This window comes from Ovis aries, chromosome 13, assembly GCF_016772045.2.
Source record: "Ovis aries strain OAR_USU_Benz2616 breed Rambouillet chromosome 13, ARS-UI_Ramb_v3.0, whole genome shotgun sequence".
Classification (NCBI taxonomy): Eukaryota; Metazoa; Chordata; class Mammalia; order Artiodactyla; family Bovidae; genus Ovis; species Ovis aries.
The window spans coordinates 73,290,644-73,308,388 of record NC_056066.1 but is presented as its reverse complement, the minus strand read 5'-3'; the positions used below and the strand labels follow the sequence as shown (position 1 = coordinate 73,308,388).

The window sequence follows — 17,745 nt, the reverse complement described above, 5'->3', positions numbered from 1 at the left end:
TCATAGTGAAACCAAAAAGGTGAGAGGACGTCCCTGGTGGTTCAGTGGCTAAGCCTCCGTGCTTCCACTGCAGGGGCCGCAGGTTTGATCTGTGGTTGGTATGCAGCCAAAAATAAATGAACAAAAAAAAACCCAAAAAGGTGGGAAGTAAATATTAATAAAACATATGCTGGTTTAGTGATGGATAGCAAGTATCTATTACACTGTTGTCTGTATGTTTTACCATTTTCAAAGGAGAGCTTGTTTTCTGTTCTTCTGGGCATGTGCCTGGGAATGGAGTCACTGAGTCAACACTTGATAGTTTCCATGTTTTATTTTCATTATGGCCCCTGCTAGTGGTTGAAAAATTATTTTTGAAGATGAAAATCATCATGGCCACAATAAAGGACTTGAGCCTCTGAGATTCCTGAGGATAAAGATGGTCTTCAGGGAAACATCTATGATAATTCCCCTCCCCACGGGATAGCTTGAGCTCTTCCCCTGATTAAGATTTCCATAGTCCTGCCAGACTCAGAGGTCTTTTCCCTGGCGAAGTCCTCTCTGATTTGACCAGGTAGAATTAGTCTGTTATTTGTGTCCCCGCAACACTTGTTCAGTCCATTTATCATAGCATTTATCAGATTTTTGTCTCCTTTTTTTTCTTTATTGGATTTACATGCTTCTTGTAATAAAAACTAACATATACGCACACCCCCAAGTAGTTACACCGTGGATTTCTTTGAGCTATTTCATTTTGATCTCTGGCCTGGTACCAAGTTCAGTGCATGACTGGGTAGATGAGCAGGTGCTTGGTCCCTGTGGATAGCAGGAAGCATGGTATTCTTGCTCCCTTGCCAGTCCATCAGACCAACATGCATGATGGGGTTACAGTCATCTCTGCTGCCCTTTACTAAACCCCAGAGAGCTCAAGGTGTGGAATGCATCCCTGATGTCCCAAGGCCCCCATCTCCCAACCTGTTAATTGTGCATTTTCTGCTTCCACCGGGGCAGGTTCTTCTGATCCAGAAAAAGAAAGTGTTCTCTACTCTAACCGAGCAGCCTGCCACTTGAAGGACGGGAACTGCGTTGACTGCATCAAGGATTGCACTTCGTGAGTGGGCAGGGCTGCCCCTGGGGTGCTGGGGGCCTGGGAGAGGAGACTGGGCTTCCCTGGCCCCACCAGTTACCTCTAATATTAGGAAGTGTCACTCAGGATCAGCTGGTCACTGAAAATAGGAAGTTCTCCTTGGTCCTTGTGGCCCCTGACTTGTGTCCCTAGAGCCTCATCTCTGCTGCTGAAAGGAGTAGGGTGGTCAGTTAGAGGAAGGCCTTTAGTCTTTGTGAGATGTTTAACTTGGGCATGACCTAGAGTTGCAGACCAGTGACTGGCATGCTCAGGTTTTTTTCTGGGACAGATGTGGGTGAGAGAAGGAGCGAGGGAAAGAAAGAGGGATGGTGGTTAATAGATAGCCTTGAAAGGAGAAAATGGTAACCATCACTGACCAGGTATAGAGCATGTTAAACCGTTTTTTCATGCTTCTTCTTGAAGCCAGACCAAGATTGCCTTCATGGTCATGACTGAACTAGCACTTGCATCTGATGTGTCCTCAGGAGTCTGATATCCTGGGGTGTTGCCTTAGCTTTGGGCCCTGGTGGTGGGTGGGAGAGGAGGACAGAGGTGAGCGTGCTCGTGGAGCCTCTGCTCCGTTGATTTGTACCAGGCCCTGTGCTAGATCTCCTTTGTGGAGTGCTCGTGAGTACTCTGTGGGTGAAGTTTGCCACCCTGTCCAGGCTGGCCCTGGATTGTGGAGGTCAAATGATGTGTCTGGGGTCTCGTGGTTAGTGGCAGAGGTAGAATTCAGACACCGCTCCATCTGACTCCAAAGCCTGTTTGTTATTCCCACTTGGCCACCCTCTGTAGAAAACAGAGAAGCATGGAAGCTATCAGCACTTACTCTTGATTTCCGACGGATCACACCTATGAAAATTGATGCACGCACACACACACACACACACACATTTCCCGGTAGCAGTGCTTTTCTGTCCTCCTTCCCTTCTCCACTTCAGTCTGAGCTGAAAAGCCCCTCTTCTGAGAGTTGACAGCCTTCACAGCATCTGTCGCCAGAAATGGCCTCCCATGCACTGAATGCTGCTGATGACCCAGACCAGAAGGAACTGTGGAGGGTGGGCGCGGGGAGCCCCCGGGACTCAGCAGCCCAGTGACGTCTCTGCCTCCTGTCCTAGAGCACTGGCCCTGGTTCCCTTCAGCATGAAGCCCCTACTGCGGCGAGCATCGGCCTACGAGGCCCTGGAGAAGTACCCTCTGGCCTACGTGGACTACGTGACCGTGCTGCAGATTGATGACAGCGTGACGTCAGCCTTGGAAGGCAGCAGCAGGTGAGCCCGAGTCACTGAGGCCGTCTCTCCGGAATGTCCTGTCCTGTCCTCTCCGATGAGCTTGGAACCTTCGCTTTGGGCGTCTGGGGCAAACCGTGTGGTTTAGGCTCAGAAACTTCTAATGAGCACATGCAGAAAGTGTGGAAAGACAATTTGCTGTCGTATTTTAGCAGATTTTTAAGGAGTCAGAATTACTGAGTTTGGGGCGGGGGGGGGTGGTTTGGGTTTTTTGTTATTGTTCTTTTGCCTAGATGCTCAAATGCATTCACACAGTAATACTTAGTTCAGCTCTGTCTAAGCCAGATTCAGTGGGAAATACTGAGATAAAAAAAGAGATACAGACCCCACTTGCTTCAGAGAGCTCCCTCGAGTGGGGAAAGGAAGACGCAGTGCAAGTAGCTGTGACCCCAGGCTGTGGGGCTGTCATTTGTGGGTATGGTTCAGTGTACTGGGCTGTGATCCCTTCACAAGGCCGCTCAGGTGAAGTTCTTTCTGGTCTCTTGAGCAGTTGTCTTTAATCTCATCAGTCACGTGTAACTGATCCCATTTCCCCTCTTTGCGTGGTATCTGTCCAGTGCATCGTTTCTGGCTTGACTTATTTTCTCTGTGCTTCCTCTCAGTCTCTATCATTCCACAAAATTTGCCACTTCTGTGCCAGACTTTGCACTCAGGCCTGGGCTGAGGAGGAGACAGACCTCTGCCCACCCTCGAAGAGCTCCCAGTTTCCTGGAGAACCACAGTCAGTCACAGGCAAACTTCAGCATTGTGATGAGGGCGGGACGTGGTGGGACGTACCTGACAGCCAGTGGGGGGTCCAGAGAGGGCTTTTCGGAGGAGGTGAGCCGAGACAGAAATGCATAGTTGTCTGGACCAGGGGCCAGCAAGGGGCCTGGGCAGCACGTGCACCGCGAGTGAGTCGAGGTGTTAGAGGGGTGGTGTGGCGGGCGAGGCGCTCGGATCAGGACAGGTGACGAGGCCCAGCCACACACGCTGTGGTGTCCAGGGACTTGGACTTAATCCGAACACAGTGAGGCATTGTGAAAGGGTCTTCAGCTGGGGGGCAGCTGAGCAGATGTGAGAGAAAAGCTGGCTGGCTGCCTGCCGTGTTGACCATGAAGGAAAAAGAGAATAGGAAGGGGGTGGGCAGTAATCCAAAAGAGACGGTGGAAAGAGAACAGTGGAAAGGGACCAATTCAGGGGACATCTAGGCAGTATTTTGACAAGTTTTGGTGGTTGGAGGGTGGGGAGAAGGGAAGAACAGGTGTCCAGGTGGTTGACATGCTGAGGTGGCAGCATGGGGCTGGAAACTCGAGATGCAAGGAGGCCGGCTGGATGTTTACGTGCATTTGGAGCAAAGGAGAAAAATACAGGTTGAACATAGAGATTGGAAGGTCACCAGCCTAGAGGTGGCTTGAAGTTCTGAGAGAAAAATGGAGTACTGCCACGAGTGGGGGTAGCCAGGGAGCTTTGCGGAATCCCGACGTTTGAGGCGCACAGAGAGGAACAGCAGCTAGTGCAGCGGGAGGAAACTAAAGCGTTTAGTGTCACAGGGTCAGGAGTGTTTGCAGAAGGAGGACGACGTCATTCGTATCAGGTGTTCAGTCAGCTTAAGCACACTGAGGGTTTCAGAATGAAGTCACTGGTGATCCTGATGGAGTCAATCCACTGGGGTCCGAAGCAGATGGCAGTGGATTAAAGGAATGTGGCTGTGAAGGGGCAGAGGGCTGTTCAGGAAGAAGGAGCTTGATGCTGGTAGCTGGAGTCGGTAGAGGGAAAGGATATAGGTGTGGGAGAGGGTGGTGCTGGCTGAGTGTGGCCCAAGAGAGGCAGGGAGCAGTGGATCCCGAGTGCAGGTGGAGGGGTTGGCCTTGTCACCTCTCTGTAGCAATAGAGAAGTAGGAAGTGTGCCCAGGCACAGAGGTCTGTGTTCAGGGTGTGAGGAAGTCCAAGGTAGGAGAGGGTTAAGGAGCATCAGATGGAGGAGGGTAGAGATTTGAAGACCGATCAAGAAAACAGCTCTGGGGGCTGAGCCAGAGACCGTGAGTTTGTAGTGATAGCAGTCTGTGAGCTCTTCGTTGTAGTAACACAGGAATGTGGTTGTAGAGGCAGAAGTTGCTGTTGGCTTCATCTGCTCACTCAGTACATACCTCTGGATCCCGCTGGGTGCCAGGTGCTCTGCTGAGTACTAGAGATCGGTTAACAAAACCAGCATGTTCCCTGAGCTTAGAAGAGGGGAGTGGGGAATGGTGGGATTTGTTCCAGGGTGGGGTGGGGCGGGGAAAGACTTGAACATGAGGATCGAGAGAGGCAGTGTGGCACATGGTAAACATGGAGCGGTGGGAGGGGACCAGGTCTCAGGCCTTGCCAGCCTAATGCAGTGGGAACCACTGAGAGGTTTTACAATTTGAGAATGACAGAGGATTTGCGTTTAAAAATCTCTGAGCATCAATCAGATGTCAGGTGTTTGCATGGCCTTGTAAATAGATAAGTTGTTGTTGTTTTGTCGCTAAGTCATGTCCAACTCTTGTGCAGCCCTGTGGACTGTAGCCTGCCAGGCTCCTCTGTCCATGGGATTTCCCAGGCGAGGGTACTGGGGTGGGTTGCCATTTCCTTCACCAAGGATCTTCCTGATCCAGAGGTCAAACCTGTGGTCTCCTGCATTAGCAGGCAGATTCTTTACCACTGAGCCACCAGGGAAGCTCAAATAGATTAAGGAAACATAAAATGTGGGAAGGAGGTTCAAGAGGGAGGGGACCTACATACACCTGTGGCTAATTCATGTTGATATATGACAAATCAAACCAATACTGTAAAGCAATCCAGTCAGTTAAAAGTAAATATAATTTCTTAAAAAAGAAAACATAGCATCCATTCTTGGGGACATGTGTGGTTCCTTGGGGATAAGGTTTAATTACCTTAACAAGCACCACATCCCTCTCTTTGAAGTTAACAGTGTGCCCAGGCAAGGGCCAGGCAGGGAGGGAGTATCATGGTGGCTGAGCTGAAAAGGCCCTTATGGGTGGCAAGCTCCTGTTCCTTTCCTGCTGCAGGTCGGAAGGGTACAAAGCGATGGTTCAAACCAGGGAAGATGATAACTGGCTCTCATACACTTCCTTTGGGCTTATGAGAGAAAGAATACCTTCTTGACCCAGCTGGAAACCTTTCTGTCATCCTGCCTGCCTTTCCAGAATGACCAGAACTCTCATGGACTCCTTTGGGCCCGAGTGGCGCTTGAAGCTGCCCTCTATTCCCTTGGTGCCTGTTTCATCTCAGAAGAGGTGGGAGTGTCTGCCTTTGGAAAACCACAAAGAGACATCTAAAAGCAAATCCAAAGAAACCACAAGCGCGAAGAGCAGAGGTAAGCTGTGACTTCCTACCCAGAGAGAGTTGCAGTCTCCCCCAGAGCCACATTCTTTAGATTAATCCTATAAAAACTGGCCTCGCTTAAAATGTGTTATTTTTAAAGTCCTATAAACAAAGTAAAAAAACAAGAAGCCATAACCCCTTAGGGACGGTCTCCTCAGCGTTACAGTGGGCAGTGGGAAAGCCAACCCCACAGGTGTAAGGGAAAGGTGATGTAAGGCACAATGAAATCCCAGCCTGGCACCCAGTTATCTGGTGTTAGTTCCCTTCTCATGTCTTTGGCAGCATTTGGGATGTATCATTTAGGATGTTTTTGGTTGCAGAAACAGAAAACTCCATGTGGTAAAAATAATAAAAAGAACATATTGGCTCATATAACAAAAAGGGCCTTCAGGCAAGGCTTGCTCCAGCAGCTCACTGCAGCATCAGACTCCCATTTCTCTGTCCTTCTCTCAACTCTTTTCTCTAGGATGTGGCAGCTTTGTCTTCAGGCAGTCTTCCCTCCTGAGTCGTATAGTAGCAGTAGCAGTTCTGTGCCTCACATCTGCGTGCCATGCCTCATGACCAAGAGGGAGAGAAAGAGTTGTTTTTCTGATAGCTCCCTAAGAAAGAGGGTTTCTTCCACTAAAATCCCTGGCTCATCTTTTCTTAATATAGTCTAGCCTATAAACACAGGCCATTCCCTTAACTAGTCCCTGTAACCAGGGCCTGAGATTTTGTGACGAGCTCAGCCTGACACCATCTGCTCCATCTCCGTAGCCAGTGGAATTCACACACTTACTAGTCTCTGGAAGGGAATAAACAAGGGAAGGGAGATCAAGGCCAGGTAGCCCCAAACAGGAGACCTCAGCTTAATGAAACTGAGAGGACCTTCCCTGGGCAGGGGTGACAGGAAACTTATTAGGCTCCAGGGGAGTTCTCCTAGCCCAGCAGGCTCGGTATTGAGGATGGGAGGCTCGGGGCAGGGCTGTAGCCTGGCCTTGGATGTACAGGAGGACAGGGATTCTCCCCTTCCCAACAGGAAACCTATCTGGCCATGGGCAGCATTCACTCCCTAGAATGAGAACATGAGCCGCTAATGAACTTGATGGCTTCAATGCACCTCCTATTTATTTCACTGATTTGAAGTCACAACCATGTGTGGCCTGGAGAGGCCCTCTCAGAAAGGTCCCAGCCCAGTGAGAGACTGAGACACATAAACAGAGCAATTTAAAACACAGCAGGGAGAACGGGTGCTTTAGAGTCTCTAATGTTTGAAGAATTCAAATTGGGAACTGATGTCAGGGTGCTGGGGGAAGTTGGGGAAAGTGTCATGGAGGTGACAGGTTGAGCTGGACCTTAAAAACCAAGTTCTTCAGGCGAGAAGGGAAGGGAGTTTTCAGCTGAGACAGTGGAAGGAGTTAGAGAATGAGGTCGTGGGGGTATCACATGGTACAGCGTAGGATGCCTTGCAAAGTCAAGGTGATGCTGTGTACATTGCAGCCCACTGGCTCTGCTTCCAGAAAACCTCGTGCATGTGCCCACAAAGAGATGGGTACAAGGTGTTCAGAGCAAAAAGTCGATAAGAACAAAAAGCAAAACAACGCAAGTCCCTGTAAATGGAATAGATGAAACAGTTGCATTGCCTCAGTAAGAGTAAGAGTGAAGCAGCTGGGGGTGTGAAAATCCCAGGGATGTAATTTTGAGGGAAAAAGAAGACCAGGTCATGGTAGAATACATAGAATTACGCACTCCTGTATTTGAAGTTCTCAAACAAAGTAAACAGTAAACAGTTTCTAGACACTATCATATCTAGTTAAAGTAACCCAAAAAGGTGGGGCATTGTCTCGTTGTATGGCAGAAACCATACAACGTTGTAAAACAATTATCCTCCAATTAAAAGTTTTTAAAATAACAGGGTGGGGGGCACAGAATTGAGGAAAATGGTTTCCTCCAGGGGTGGATTGACTGGCGGGGAGAGGCTCATAGGACTTCAAAGGTCTTAGTAAACATTCTGTTTCTTAAGATGAGGGATGAATTCAAGGGTGTTAGTTTTATTCCTAAAACTTTACCCTTGTAAATATTCAGTATTTTATGAAGAAAGTTTTAAAAATTGACAAAGTAGATGATAACGGGAGCTGAGGCTGGAAAAATTCATTAGGGCCGTGCAGTGAAGTGAAGCCCCAGGGCTCCACGGAGCAATTTGGATCTCACCTTGTTCTCATTATGTCTCCTGGAGGCTGGGACAGAGCTCAGGTGTTGGGTTGGGGAGAACACCGCCAGACTCAAACCAGAACAGCTGAGAAGCAGGGCCTCCTCTGCCCTTTTCTGGAAGCCCAAGAGCTCCACTCTTCTTTTTTGTTTAAGCAGATGCATGTTTATTTAAATGCTTCCTCACTTACTTTCCTGCTTTAAGTTTATACGGTGCTCTGGACTTTCTCCTATTTTCTCCCCATTTCGTCCTGACAGTAGCCCAAGGTGGAGTAGGTATTGCCCCACATGTGTCGGTGAGCAAATTGAGGTCCAGAAGCATTGGGTCCCACAAGGCTTCCAGCTCCTGAGCGGCAGTGCTGAGGCCACAACTTTCTACTGTGTATATATCATTGTGTGTGTAGAAATATATCTACATTAGGAGCCCCCAACCTCTTCTGAATGAAAAACTGTGTTTTTCCCAGAAGCCATTGCTCGGGGGAACTCCTGACTCAGGAAGGGTGCTTGCACAGTGCAGGAGACCTCGGGGGACAGAGCGCTGTAGACGGCTTGGAAGAGGCGCTGCCCAAGAGAGTCCTCAGGCTGAGCTGGGCACCTGCTCCATGGTTTTTTCCTCTTCTGAATTTGTATCTAGTGCCTTCTGCTGGGGATGTGGAGAGAGCCAGAGCTCTGAAGGAGGAAGGCAATGAGCTTGTAAAGAAGGGGAACCATAAGCAAGCGATTGAGAAGTACAGTGAGAGCCTCTGGTTTAGTAACTTGGAATCCGCCACGTACAGCAACAGGTACCTTTCACACGGCTGGCCTGGGGGATTTCAGGACACCGGACATTCTCCCGCAGTCTGCTCTTGGACTGTGATGGTCTCTGCATCCTGGCATTTAGTCAGTACAGGCGGACCTCAGAGCTGTCTCAGGGTCTGCTCCAGACCACTGCAGTAGACTGCATATCGGGAGAAAGGGAGTCACACACATTTGGGGGTTTCCCTGTGCATAGAAGAGTTGTGTTTACACTCTACTGTAGTGTGTTAAATGTGCAATAGCATCATGTCTAAAAAAACAACATACATGCTTTAATTTTAAAAAACTTAATGGCTACAAATTGCCAACCACCAGTCGTCATAACATCAAAAATCACTGATCACAGATCACTGTGACTAGTATACTAACAATGAAATAGTTTGAAATATTGTGAGAATGACATAAATGTGAAACAGGTACCAAGTGAGCAAATGCTGCTGGAAAAATGGCACCCATAGATAGACTTGCTCAATGTAGGGTTGCCACAAATCTTCAGTTTTGGTGTCTTTAAAGTATCTGAAGCACAGTGAAATGAGGTATGCCTCTGTTACATCTCAGAACATGTGTTCACATTCCCTTTGGTCACCATGAGATGGGCATTGCCAGTGGCATTCACGCTGTTAAATGGGTGGAAACTGGGGTTTCCCACAGGGAGCCCGGGCTTTGTTTCAGCCCATTCCAGAATTTTCATTCACCAGGTAAGCATAGGATGTAAGTAAAAGCCCTGGGCTTGCTGTGCAAACACAACCCCAACACAAGTCTCAAAGCCTCTGTGCCTTCCGTGACTCTCACCCCATGGCTTCTCTGAGACTCTCTGGTTATAAATTCTGCCAGTCTGTCTGTGAGCATCAGGGTAGAACCCAGGGAATTACCTGACCTGAGCAAGAGAGAGGGCCTAGTTGAGCCTGAGGTGTTGGACTTGTGGGGCTGTAGAAAGGCCTTCATCCTCAGCTGTCGCCAGTGGTCAGTGATCCTTTCCACCAGCAGTGAGGGCCTCGGAGCCAGGGCAGCATCCCTTCATCGTGTGTGAGTGCCTGCTCTGCAGCAGCCCACAAAGGTTTTGGTAGTAGGTGCTCTTCCTGTCTTAATGTCAAGTAAACCGAGGCTCAGATGGAAGGGCTTCGCTTCAGCTCACCCAGCCAGTAAATGGTGGAGACAGAATTGGAACCTGGCTCCAGTGAGATCTGTTCATTTTACTGTCAGAGGCTTAAAACAGTTAGCAAGGGACCAGATCTGCTCTAAACATTTCCTATAAAACATTAATAAATCTTGTGTTTGTTTTCCCTTCCCAGCCAACATACTCACATTACTCTTAAGTTCAGAGATCTCGGATCTTCTATAAGCTCACTGCTCCTTATCCAGAATTCTTGGGATAAAATGTGTTTCAGATTTTAGAAAGGGATGATAGTGCATATAATGAGTTGTCTTAACACTCCAGCAGTGTCTGGGCAGCTTGCTGAAGTTTTAATCACTAGCATTTCTGCAGTGAAACATGGAAATTCCACTATCACACAGAATAGTATCAAGAAAGATGAAGCAGCCTCATGTCAGTTGAGGTCATTTTTTTTTTTGCCAAATGATTTAAAAAGGGAACCTTTAGTTTCACAGCATGAATTTTGGCACAGTGAAGCACAGTGAAATGAGGTATGCCTCTATGTTACATCTCAGAACGTGTGTTCACATTTGGACCTCTGGTTTTATTGGCTGATTGGACCTAAGGGTGCCTCAGTCAGCCATTCGCACTTGGGATCAAAGACTGCAGCCCATTCGTCCACATTTGTGCAGGAGTATCTTCTAACTCCTCTTTCTGTGGGCTCTGTCTTTGCTTACCTCGTGTCCATAGAAATCTCTGTTAACCCATTTTCCTGGATTTTTACCACATTCAGGACAGTGTTTTGTTTAAATAACTGATTTTCATGCAAATGTGTCCATGCCATGCCGTTTTAAGTACTGTTTCTTTGTAATATATCTTGTAGGCTGATCTCTTCATTAGTCTTTGTAACCAGAGCATCACTGACTGTTTTGCCAGCTTTGATCTTCTAGCTCAGCCTTGGGCTCACTGATAAATTTCAATCCATTGAGCTTTAGGTTGTGATTACATTGATTTTATAAATTTATAAGACTGAAAACCTGTTACAGAACTGAATTTTCTGTCCGTATGGTTGAATATACCACATTCCAGATGCCATTTTAATGCTCCACTTCGTGCGGATGCATCTGTATGGTACAGGAATTTAGGCTTCGGTCCTCTCTGTGCATTGACATCTGAGTGGGTATCACCATCAGGTACTTGGCACCTACAGTTTGCCAGGTCCTGGGTGGACCTCCAGAAGAGTCTCACTGAGTACTCACAGCAGTTCTTCAGGTTAGCGCGTGGTCACATTTTACCTAAGAAAACGGGCTGAAGATGAAAGTTTGGCTTCCTTTTCACTCATTCATCTTGTCTCTCAGACTCCTACTTTGTAATGAAAACCCTTCTCATTGGATACAGAATATCCAGTTTACCAAAAGCCACAGGTGATTATTTTAGAGGCCAAAGTTATGCATTTTTAACACCAGAAAGTGAAGAGGAACTAAAAAGCCTCTTGATGAAAGTGAAAGAGGAGAGTGAAAAAGTTGGCTTAAAGCTCAACATTCAGAAAACGAAGATCATGGCATCCGGTCCCATCACTTCATGGGAAATAGATGGGGAAACAGTGGAAACAGTGTCAGACTTTATTTTGGGGGCTCCAAAATCACTGCAGATGGTGACTGCAGCCAGGAAATTAAAAGACGCTTACTCCTTGGAAGAAAAGTTATGACCAACCTAGATAGTATATTCAAAAGCAGAGACATTACTTTGCCGACTAAGGTCTGTCTAGTCAAGGCTATGGTTTTTCCTGTGGTCATGTATGGATGTGAGAGTTGGACTGTGAAGAAGGCTGAGCGCCAAAGAATTGATGCTTTACTCTTGAGAGTCCCTTGGACTGCAAGGAGATCCAACCAGTCCATTCTGAAGGAGATCAGCCCTGGGATTTCTTTGGAAGGAATGATGCTAAAGCTGAAACTCCAGTACTTTGGCCACCTCATGCAAAGAGTTGACTCATTGGTAAAGACTCTGATGCTGGGAGGGATTGGGGGCAGGAGGAGAAGGGGATGACAGAGGATGAGATGGCTGGATGGTATCACTGACTCGATGGATGTGAGTCTGCGTGAACTCCAGGAGTTGGTGATGGACAAGGATGCCTGGTGTGCTGCGATTCATGGGGTCACAAAGAGTCGGACACGACTGAGCGACTGAACTGAACTGAAATATGATCTTTGGCATTCATATGGAATCATTTTCATTATAACAGTTACATTCAGAAGTCACCAAATAGTACCTAATGCTTACAATGTGCTGCTTCTACTTCCCAGAAACTTGGCTTATTCTTTAAATTGCTAGAGTCCATTGGGAGAACACATCAGTTTCCTTAGAATTCTTGTGTGTTCAAATTAAGATCAGGGCCTACTGTTCTAAAACTTAGTGGCCTACAACAGCCATTTTGTTTTGCTCATGATTTGTGAACCAGGAGTTCAGGAAGGGCAGTTCTTTGACTCAGGGTCTCATTCAGGGTCAACAAGAAGGGTCCTGGGACTGGAGTCATTTAAAGGCTTCTCCTGGGCTTCCCTGGTGGCTCAGACAGTGAAGAATCTGCCTGCAATGCAGGAAAAGTGGGTTCCATCCCTGGCTTGAGAAGATCCCCTGGAGGAGGGCATGGCAACCCATTCCAGTATTCTTGCCTGGAGAATTCCCATGGCAGAGGAGACTGGTGAGCTGCAGTCCATGGGGTCACAAAGAGTCGGACACAACTGAGCAACTAAGCACAGCACAGAGGTTTCTCCTACATATCTGGCACCAGGCTTGCGATGACTGACATGGCTGGGAATGGAACTGATAGAGCAAGCTAGAGCCTTTTTTCTCCCCTCCTGGCAGTCTGTTCACTTGTGCCAGCTTGAGCTTCCTCACAGCATGGTGGCCTCTGGGTAGTTGGCTTCTCACAGGAGCAGCTAAAGGCTCCAGGAGCAAGTGTTCCCAGAGCTCAGGCAGGCGCTCCCAAGACCTCTGAGGCCTAGTCGTGGGACTCACACTATCCTTTCCTCTGTGCTCCACTGGTCAGAGCAGTCACAGAACCTGCCTAAAGTCGAGAAGAAAGTGTTGATACATAGGACCTCTTCTGTGGAAAGAATGCCACAGAATTTGTGCTGCTTTAATTTCGTTTTTATTTATTTGGCTACACCAGGTCCTAGTTGTGGTATGTGAGATCTAGTTCCCTGATCAAGGACCGAACCCTGGTCCCCCGCATTGGAAATGTGGCATCCTAGCCACTGGATCACCAGGGAAATCCCTGCATCTGCTTTAAAATTGATACAAGGAGAAGCTTTTCCTAAGTTAATTTATAACTTCCATGCAATCTGAACGAAAATACTAGAATTTTTTTTTTTTTTACATTCTTCCATGATAATAATTCCAGGAGGAAAAATGGAATAATGGTAACAATTCCATGGTAATAATCCCATGAGGGAAAAAAAAAAACAACATAAGAGAGTTTAGTATATGATAAATTGTGGGGAAAAGGAGGAATTATCCAATAAAGGTATTGGATTGGCTGGAAAGAATTAAAAAGAAACTTGAACCTCCATCATCACTCTTTATTTTAAAATAAAATCTAAATGGATCAGTTTCAAATGGAAGAAGTAAAACCATTAAGTTCTTAAACAACATGTGGGTTAATTATCTTGCAGTGGGGAAGGTATTATACGGGGTGATGGTGGAGGGCAACCTGCGGAAGTCATTAAATAAGTTGGAGAAGTTTTATTTCATAAGATTTAAAAATCTTCCGTAAAGATGCTCAGTTTGGGGGCTTCCCTGGTGGTCCAGTGGGTAGGACTCCATGCTCCCAATGCACAGTGCCTAGGTTCAATTCCTAATGAGGGAACTGGATTCCGTGTGCCACAGCTGGGAGCCAGCACAGCCAAAATAAAAAAATAAAATAAAATTTAAAAGGTATTCAGCTTAACTGTATTTAAAGCAGCTACAGTAAAACAGATACTGTTTTCTTCCATATTGGCAGAACTTAAAGGCTGAGCCCCAGGGTTGGTACAGCTGCAGAAAAATGGGTTCTGTTAGTAACTGTTCTTAAGTACAGTTGACCCTTGAAAAAGTCGGCTGTCAGGAGCACTGACCCTCCTCAGTCAAAAAAATCTCTATATAATTTACAGTCAGCCTCTCATACCTGCAGTTCTGCCGCATTCACAAAGTCAACCAAATGCAGATGATGTAATACTGCAGTATTTGTTGCTGAAAAAAAAATTCTGCACATAAGTAGACCTGCACAGTTCAAACCTGTGTTGCTAAGGTCAGCTGCTTTATTTGGGAAGCATTTTGGTAAGAGTCAGAATTTCAAGTGCACGCACCTTTTGATGCAGCGGTCGGCAGTCCCTCCTAAGACTGACGTACAAGGATGTTCATAGCAGCAGCATTTATCATTTAACTGGAAATAGAAATATGTCTCCTGATACGGAGTTAATAAATTAGGATACAGACAAGTGAATATTCCATAGCCACTGAAAACTGTCTGTTTCATTTTTAGTCACTGGGGAAGAGGACTAAAATTGAATAAGAAAGATACACACAAGTATGTACTTCTCCCCCACTGATGCAGAATGTAAGAATGATGCAAAATATAAGTTGGAAGAATTAGATCTCAAACACCCATATACTCCCAATTAAATTTATAAGCAGTTATAGAAACAACTATAACTTCAGTTAAAAAGTGTTGTGTAACACAACTATCAGAACAGTTTGGTTGGTCACTATGGCCATCTATTGATGCATCTTCTTTACATTTCACCCCAAACATGTCAGTGTGCATATAACTAATTAGAGCTTAGTATTTATGTGGCTGTCCTGATGGCTCAGATGGTAAAGAATGTGCCTGCAGTGCAGAAAACCCAGGTTCAGTCCTTGGGTTGGGAAGGGCCTCTAGAGAAGGGAATGGCAACCCACTCCAGTGTTCTTGCATGGAAAATTCCATGGACAGAGGAGTCTGGCAGGTTATAGTCCTTGAGGTTGCAAAGAGTTGGACATGGTTGAGCAACTAACACTTTCATTTATGTGGTTTTTTCTTAAGGTAGATAATTTTTTGTCAAGGGGAAAGTTTCCAGTCCTTGCTTGAAAGAGTTAAGTGTGGGATGATAGCTCTGAACACTGTCGGGATCTCAGGTTGTTCAAACCCAGATCAAGCCCCAGGTCTGCGCACCAGTAGTGGAGGAAGCCTGGGGAGTCTCTTCACCCCTTTGAGCCACTCTCCTCTGTAAAAGCGGGCTGGGTGGCTGTGAGAACTGAGGAAGGTGTGATGCACCCAGCACAAAGTGTTCGGGGCGCTCCTCAGAGTTAGTGGCCCCGAGGGAGCAGCTGACAGCCTGGTCTTTCCCCGCAGGGCGCTCTGCCATCTGGAGCTGAAGCAGTACCAGGAGGCGGTGAAGGACTGCACAGAAGCCCTCAGGCTGGATGGAAAGAACGTGAAGGCGTTCTACCGCCGGGCTCAAGCCTACAAGGCTCTCAAGGTAAAGAGATCCTGTCCAGAGGCACCAAAGAGCCACAACCAATCATGCCTGTGGTGGCACTACCAGAGCATGGTCCAGGTGAGGGGGGCCCTTTCACATCCCTCCTCATCCAAGGGCCCCAGGTGCTCCTGACAGGCCTCCAGCCTGGGGTGCAGAAACCAGCTCGGCAGCAGTCCTCACCCCCGCCTGGTCCCCCAGGGCCCAGGCTTCGTCCCCGCAACTTCTCGTCTCCTCTCAGGACAGCAGGTCCCCACAGCCTCTGTCCTCTCAAGACTTCAGGTTCCACAGCCTCTCTCTCCTCTCGGGACTGCAGATCCTCACAGCCTGTCTGTCCTCTCAGGACTACAGGTCCCCACAGCCTCTCTGTCCTCTCAGGACTGCATCCCCACTGCCTGTCTTCTCTTGGGACTACAGGTCCCCAGAGCCTCTCTGTCCTCTCAGGACTACAGGCCCCACAGCCTGTCTCTCCTTTCAGGACTACAGGTCCCCACAGCCTGTCTCTCCTCTGGGGACTGCAGGTCCCCACAGCCTCTCTCTCTTCTCGGGACGGCAGGTCCCCACAGCCTCTCTCTCTTGGGAATACAGGTCCCCATAGCCTCTCTGTCCTCTCAGAACTGCAGGTCCCCACAGCCTCTCTCTCCTCTCAGGACTGCAGGTCCTCACAGCCTCTCTCTCCTCTCGGGACTGCAGGTCCCCACAGCCTCTCTCTCCTCTCGGGACTGCAGGTCCCCACAGCCTCTCTCTCCTCTCAGGACTGCAGGTCCCCACAGCATCTCTGTCCTCTCAGGACTACAGGTGCTCACAGCCTCTCTCCCCTCAGGACTTCAGATCCAGCTTTGCAGACATCGACAGCCTCCTGCAGATAGAGCCTAGGAACGGCCCTGCGCGGAAGTTGCGGCAGGAGGTTAACCGGAGCTTAAACTAAAATCCCAGAAGGGCAGCAGGACACCTGTCTGCCTGAGCACCTTCTTCTGTGCCTGCTCCTGGAACCTGGTGGGCCCCCGAGTGGGCTCTGAAGCCCCCTCCTTTCCCCCTCAGAGACGTGATGGCCTCCCACCCCTCAGGAGGCTCCGCCTGTTCACATTAAGCTCAGTGTAGTCAGAAAGCAGACGTTTTGTTGGGAAAGCCTCCCCCTGTTCTGCACTCCCCTGTGCTGTGGACAGTGAGCAGGTCACAGCGATGGGTGCTCATCAGCAGTGTGCTCAGCCTGGTCTCTGCCCAGAGGCTCCAGACCCAGTGCTGCCCTTCCGGTCACCAGGTCCTCTCACCCCGGTCCATCTGGGTGCTCAGAAAGCTGCCAGTCCCATGGGACACAGGCTGGCGTGGGAAGGACAACTGGGAAACCCTGGCCCGCCTACACCCATGGCAGCCAGCTGAGCTGGTTCTCCAAGGCTGCCGACCCCTTCCCTGTCCTTGCACAGCACTCGTGTTCTGAGCCCCAGTGCCTTTTGGCGGAGCCTCCTGACAGGAATGCGGAACCTGTCCCCTTGGCCGGCGTTTGTGGCTCTGCGCTGCTGTCGCCCACATAGAGATACCTAAGTTCTTTCAAGAGCCCAGAGGTGTGGCTGCTGCTCCTGAAGGTGGGGTGGGGAGAAACCTCCTTGGAGTCCGTGTCCTTCCCTTCCCGGCAGGGACTTGCCTTTTGACTTCCACAGTGGCCCCACTAGGCTTCTTAGTTCTTTGTAATACGTTGAAGTTAATTTGAACTGAATAGACTGACTATTGTTGAACTGCGAGTTTAAGCTACTGCATTCACACCATCTACATGAATGTCTGTTGTACTTTGATTTATGGTTCAGCTTTGGTTCACTTTGGAACTTTGCAGTAATAAAAACTGGTTATGGAGCATTCATCCTTTTTTTGATCAAATTTACTGGGATGTGTCTGCATGGGCCAGGCCCTACTCATTGTGCTGGAGAAACAGCAGTGAATGAACTGACAGGATCCCTGCGCTCAGAAAGCTGACAGTCCCATCGGACACACGGTGCGTGAAACCGCAGCCGCTTTAGTGTTATAAATGAGCAGTCACATTTTCCCCTCCAACTAGGGAGATTTGACCCTGTGGAGAAAAAGGGGTCCCTGAGGAAGTCCAGTTTGAACTGAGTTCTAACATTGGGGTGGGGAGGGTCAGTGGGTGAAGAAGGGAGGGAAGAGCCACCCGGGCAGGCGAACGGCATTGGTGAAGACCTTGGCTGGGAGGACCTGCCAGCAGTGGTTCTCAGCCTCACAAAACAAGTGGGTGAGGCTGGGAGCACCTGAGGATCAGCCTGAACAAAGGGCTCCCCTCCATTACCTGTGTTCCTGGGCTTGTCTTATTGTCTTCAGTTAAACCATTTTCACCTTAATGGAGACATTTTGACTCTATAAAGCTGAGCAGACAGGGTCTATTGCCTGCTCCCCATCATGCTCAGTGCGGGGCAATACTCAGCTCTT

General features: G+C 48.3%; 1 protein-coding gene across 4 annotated transcripts in view; it reads left to right on the top strand.

The window, feature by feature from the left end:
• Positions 1–17,745, top strand: part of TOMM34 (translocase of outer mitochondrial membrane 34) — a 30,163-nt gene that overhangs the window by 3,458 nt on the left and 8,960 nt on the right. For 2 of the 4 annotated variants that reach the window (XR_006055720.1, XM_042230172.2), the window contains exons 2-6: positions 991–1,090; positions 2,224–2,376; positions 5,565–5,734; positions 8,564–8,711; positions 15,186–15,312. Coding sequence is in view for 3 of the 4 variants with exons in the window: in XM_042230172.2 (XP_042086106.1) it covers positions 991–1,090; positions 2,224–2,376; positions 5,565–5,734; positions 8,564–8,711; positions 15,186–15,312 (698 nt within the window). In the remaining variant the exon portion in view is untranslated. Of the gene's footprint in view, positions 1–990; positions 1,091–2,223; positions 2,377–5,564; positions 5,735–8,563; positions 8,712–15,185; positions 17,165–17,745 lie in introns of those variants that run through there. The other 2 variants (XM_042230173.1, XM_060397049.1) reach the window with 2 other exon arrangements.